The sequence below is a fragment of the Sciurus carolinensis genome, chromosome 6 (assembly GCF_902686445.1).
Source record: "Sciurus carolinensis chromosome 6, mSciCar1.2, whole genome shotgun sequence".
NCBI lineage: Eukaryota > Metazoa > Chordata > Mammalia > Rodentia > Sciuridae > Sciurus > Sciurus carolinensis.
Genome location: NC_062218.1, coordinates 150,279,254 through 150,285,253, shown reverse-complemented (window position 1 = coordinate 150,285,253; position 6,000 = coordinate 150,279,254). Strand labels below are relative to the sequence as shown.

The following is a 6,000-nucleotide window of genomic DNA, read 5'->3' as shown; positions in this document are numbered from 1 at the left end:
AATAATGCCAAGTCCTCTCTCATTTTGATTCTTTTGATAATTATATGGTGAGCCTTGACATGGAATTTTTTGATAGCTAAATAATCATAATTTATTACCACCTTTTTTTTTAAGGAATAAACAAAAATCAATGAATGTGAAGGTTCTGCTGGTTTACATAGGCAGGTTTTTTTTTTATTGAATAAGGAATTTTCTTGGAGAACTTAAGTTTGTTAACTCTTCTAACTCCTGAATTACCTGTAGAAAGCTGAATACTCAACTTGTTAAAATACAATTCACTTTGTTTTCTCAGAACCACCATCTGACAAAGAAAGACTTTTTTTCTCATATAGTCTGCTTTGTAGAAATTGGACTTCATTTTATACTTATCATTGGAATGACTCTTGGTCTTTCACAAGATAATACTTTGATTAAATTGATTATAGAAATTAAAAAATTCTCCATGTAAACAACATAGAGTAATGATTCTCAACCTTGTCTGCACACCGTCACTTGGGAAACTTTTAAAACGATAGTATTCAGACTGCATCCAGAGTCCTAGAGGATAGATCAGAAACCCAATTTCCTGTATTAACAATAGACACAAACAAGCTTCAAAATCATTTTAGCATTTTTATTCTGTTCCATTTATGTTTTATAAGAATCGAAGTGCTACTTTTAATACCAAATGCCAGGTGTTTAATGAATTTCTATTTTTCAAGAAATTCTTCTGTAATCATAGTTCAGGATCAAACTATTAATAGGTCTTCAAAAATCTCAGTTGTCCTGGGTTCCTGACAGTACCTGGTACTCTCAGGTCCTCCTAAAGTAGGGCAATAGATGGGCTTTTTGATAATGTGAAAAGAGAGTCAATATTCCATTTTATTATTGAATAATGTTAGCTTTATTATTATAATAGAATACAGTAGACATAAAATTAAGAGCTTCTGCTAAACTTTGTAAAGCAATACATGCATCTGCCATAAACAACCTTGACTCATGTTAGGTTTTATTGCCACTTCACTGCACTGAGGTGCAATAAACATTCAGTGTCATCTTTAAAAAAGATTTCCTGGGAGTAAACAGGAACTGTCCTCTATAAGAGTGTAACTTTATTTTCAAGGAAGACTTAACTAGTATTACATGGTTTAGCAAAGCACTGTAGAAAAGCTACATAGAATAATTTGTCTCTGATAGTGTGCAATCCATTTATACAATAGAATACTACCCACATATACTAACAAACTAAGAAATGATAGTAGTGCAATCATTGCATAGCAGAAAGCAGACTAATAAGAAATATTCACATCTAGTGAGCAAAATACAGACCAAAATTTAACCATGAGGTGTCTGAAAGGTAAAATGCTCTCAATAAACACATTAGGATAATGTCCAAAAATAACAAGATAAACAGCACAGAAGTTAGAGCCATAATTTATTTTATTTTCTATACATAATATCTACAACATGGTACCAGAGGATGAAAGGTCCTTAGGTTAGCCTTTATTGGCCTAGCTCATGAAATTTAGGCAGGACCAAATTAAACAATGAAGCACATTTAAAATGAAAACCAGAGTTTGTTTAGGAAAACACAGTATATTTTCCTACATCATTGGATAGCAGCTTTTTGAGAAAAACATTGCTCAAATCTCAGATATGGTTCCCGACTGTCTTATTTGGCAATTATGCTAAAAGCTTTACATTGTATTATTATAAATGTGTTTAGACCATGATCTGTGGATTCTGAACACTAAATTTATATATCTGTGAAATTCTATCAGACAAAGGAGACTTCAAAAATACCTTCTGCATAAATATTTATCTCTAAAACATCTGGGCAGTAATGAAACAGACTAGAATTTTGATAGGGAGTATTAATGGACCTCTTTTATTTAAAGCCCTTACATCATATGCCTACAAATATATTGCTACAGTATAAATGAAATGTAATAATATTACTCAATAAAAGCTATTTCCTGTACATTCTTTCATGTATTTTTATATTGAATGCTACATATGGTACAGCACTTATTGAAATAGTTGGTATCAGCAAATATAGCAATAATATACAATTGATTTTCTAATTCCAACTAATGCTTCCCATTTTCTTTTTATTTTACAATAGCTTAAAATAGGAAAATGTGGTATGGCAGGACTTGAGCAGATAGCCACTGATCTACTGTTGAACACTGGACAACAGTTTGGAATTATCAGCTTTCTCTACATAAGTGGACTTCATACCCATATGTTTTAAGTACCATCTGCTTCCTTCAGGCTGTTCTGTTCTTAAATGCAGGCTCTGAATGTATTTCCATAGCATTTAACAACATTTTAACAGCTAAGAGTGGAGATTCCTACTTGGTATTTTAGGAACTTAACTTTAAAAAAAGTAAAAAATGTACAATCTCATGCTGAATATTTACATATATAATTTATATATTCTATTTTTGTTTGCTAGTCATAAATTTCAATCTAAAGCTTTTTAATGTAGTTATATAAAAGAATACATTCAACAATTCTAGAGCTTGCAAAATATTTTTGCCCCTCTAAAAACATCTCCATAATAAGAATCTAGTGATTGTTGGGTGACTGTATTATCTGAAAATACGGTGCAAAATAAAAATTAATTATCACTAATTAATTTTTAGTTTCCATTGAGAACATCTGTTAAGAGGATGCTTCATAGAGTCTAATGGAAAAAGCTCAGATGGTAGCAAAGGAGCCTATTTAAAGCATTTCTCTCCACTGGATTAAATGTGCTCTGCAATGAGCAATTGCACCTTTGCCTATGAAATGTCCATAAATTTCAAAATAGCATTTAACAACAAAATAATGCATTAGAGATCTTTTAAAAGGAGAAAGAATGGGCTTTGGAAACAAAATGTTAAAGCTATACATCAGCTTAAAAAACTAAACAAAATCATAAGCACACCATAATTTGTGCAATAAAGACATAGATTTTTTAATTTTTTCTTCATTAAACATTTATATTTTATTCTTTTAAACACCTTCACACAAAAATATTTTTGACATGTACAGTAGTTTTTTATAATATTTGGAAATATATATCTACAAATGACCTAGGGATTATAGGTAGGCTCTATTTTTCTTCTACTTTTTTTCCTATCATGGGACCTTCTTCCCCTTCCTTTCCTCTCACGTCTGTCTCCTTCTGATATGGTTTTGCTCTCCTGCATCTTCTCTCAGAATCCTGTCTCCAAGCTGCATACTCTGTTCTGCTCTGGACTGCCAGACAGGGGTCTCTTGTTCTTATATGAATTATGGAAATAAGGAAACCTTCAAATTCTTTAAGACAGAGGCAATAAAGCAGGTGGGAATCTCTGCGTTGAGGACAGAAAGCAATTCCCTGTTCAGAGGACTGAACAACAGAACGCGACTAAAAGAACCTATTGATGTGGTGTAGGGGCTTTTAGCTGAGGCTCTCTGTTTAGATACGTAGCCCAATAGACTAAGTTAAAGATTCCAAATAGCAACGGGAAAGCTATTCTTGACAGGCGGTCAATTTTGCTGACACTGTTAAAGGTTTTCTTGGGCTCTGGTGGCTTCGTTTCCGGTTTGACTTCTTTGGGTTCTATGGTTGCACTTTTAGCAATGGTGGCTAAGCCAGGGTCACCCCTTGCCAAGTTAGGGGTGTAGCTGGTTGCTGTTGGAGCATAAGTGTTGTTTTTCTTAATAAGAGGATCTTTCACCTTCTTTGGCTGTAGAAAGGAAGAATAAAACCATTTGTTTAGTAAATTGTGAGAAGCTAAAGTGTCAGCTGCTCAGCAAAGCAAAGTTGTGCTTTATTTAAAATTCTAGGAATGTAACTGATGATGGCCTTTTGGGGAGAAATTAAAACCGTAGACAATATTTTACACCCTCTGTCATCAAGAGGTGGAGTCTATTTCAACCCTCATTGAATATAGAACGGACTAGTGACTTTGGCAGAGCCATGTGACACACGCTGAGGATTCTAAACTCAAAAGGCTTGTCAGTCTCAGTCTTGAGTTTCTGGAAATTGCCACTGCCACATGAAGCAGCCCAGAGTAGACAGGGGAATGGCCAGAGACCACCTGCAGTGACAGGCCTAGCTGATAAGCAGGATCAGGACTCAGGCTCTGAGAGACCCTTGCAGATCTTCTGGCCTGAATGGGAACTTCCAGCTGACTGCAATCACGTGAGCAAGTCCAGGTCATGCTGAAGAAATACCACAGGCTTGCTCCCAAGACAGAATCCAGCATTTTGAGCAAGTATTCTGCTGTGGTTGCTGAACCAATTATTATTTGAATGAAGGAAACATCATGTTTCAAGTGAGCAAATAATACAGCATAGATGGACTGGGAAGGCAGCTCAATTGTAGAGTATTTGCCCAGGACACCTGAGACCCTGGGTTCCCACAAATATAAATAAATCAATAAATAGAGAAGGGTCAAGCAGCATGTCTTGAATTCAATGCCTTTTCAATTTTAACTGCCCAACAGTTTCATCTGTGCAATGATTGACACCTACAGCACTTCTCCGGTTTCTTTATAGAGACATTCCTAACAGGAATCATGGTTTAGAGCTATGCAATCCAACACAGTTACCATTAACTCTATATGATATTTGAAATGTAACTAGTCTGACTTGAGATGTACTGTGAATACAAAACATGCAAAGGGTTTTGAAGGCTAAGTATGAATAAAATACCATATAATGTACCTCCTTAATAATGTTGTGTATGGGATACATGTTATAAAGCTAACATTTTATTTACTGAAATGAAGTACAGTATTAAATTTAATAATAAAATTCCCTTCTTTGTTTATACTTTTAAAATGAGATGACTAGAAAAACTTAAGTTACATATGTGGCTCATATTTTTGGCTTACACTATATTTCTGTAGCATAATACAACTCTGGGAGTGTGGTTCCCATTTCTTGGTTTGCACTGAATTGTGCAAACATTTATAGAGAAAACGTGCCTGTACTTGACTTCATTGAAAACTAGGGATTGTTCACATTGCAAAGTCAATTCAGTCAATCATGACAGTAATGAATTTATGACCAAAGTGATCAGGCTTAGAAAACAACCAAAAGACAATGATTTTCACACTATAAAAATTACAGCGGACTTGGTGCGGAATGTATTTGGGTAAGTTCATTGGTTTCTAATGTCAGATTTATTAAGCCTGTTCTCAAATCTCAGAGACCATAGAAGAGCACATTCGAGTAGAAATGTCGATCTTGCTTTTTCTCCTGCCTCTCCTTCACTCTACCCACACTCCTACTTATCCAAACAACTTCTCCTTTAAATCATAAAATTATCTCTTCAATATGCCATTTACACACATAAGAAAAAAAAGGAAAGAATCCTCATTACCTGCCTCTGCAAGTTTCGTCCAATTCCCTGGGCCCATGTCTTCCAACTTAAAGGTTGAAAAAGGCATAATAGTGATATATAATGGGAACTAGGAAAGTCTTTACCTTCTCTGGAACCACGCTTTTCCCGTCCCATGCGTAACCTCTCTTGGTGAAATAGTTCACTGTGGCAAACTCAATCAGAGCCGAGAACACAAAGGCATAGCACACGGCAATGAACCAATCCATAGCTGTTGCGTAAGCCACCTTAGGGAGGGAATTCCTGGCACTGATACTCAAGGTTGTCATGGTCAGCACCGTTGTTACTCCTACAAGGAAAGACATTAAGCGTGTGGGTTCATACAGCAAAATTTCATCCCCAGAAGTCAATCTACTTGAGCAAAGGGAATCAACAGTATCAAGTACCAAACATGGTTTTTCTTTAATCCCTTTTTGGTTTGGGATGAAGAGATCCTAATTTAACCCCATTGCAGAGTGTGTGTGTGGTATGGCAGTGCTGAGGGGGCCAGTCTGTCCAGGAACTATTAACAGGATCCTAAATAGGCACCTCGTACGGTTTCCTAGGTAGCCTAGGTAATAGATTTTGTTACTGTACCCAACACCTGAAATAGAAATTAAAGATCTTCAATGCCTTGGGTTGCCAAAAAATCTTTAGATCTT

General features: G+C 35.5%; 1 protein-coding gene across 2 annotated transcripts in view; it reads right to left on the bottom strand.

Moving 5' to 3' along the window:
* Positions 1 to 735: 735 nt before the first annotated feature.
* Positions 736 to 6,000, bottom strand: part of Gabra1 (gamma-aminobutyric acid type A receptor subunit alpha1) — a 51,668-nt gene continuing 46,403 nt past the window's right edge. For both annotated transcript variants that reach the window (XM_047556831.1, XM_047556832.1), the window contains exons 9-10: positions 5,446 to 5,648; positions 736 to 3,698 (exon numbers count right to left, since the gene is read on the bottom strand). In XM_047556831.1, the coding sequence (XP_047412787.1) occupies positions 3,387 to 3,698; positions 5,446 to 5,648 (515 nt within the window). In that variant the 3' untranslated portion in view covers positions 736 to 3,386. The remainder of the gene's footprint in view (positions 3,699 to 5,445; positions 5,649 to 6,000) is intronic.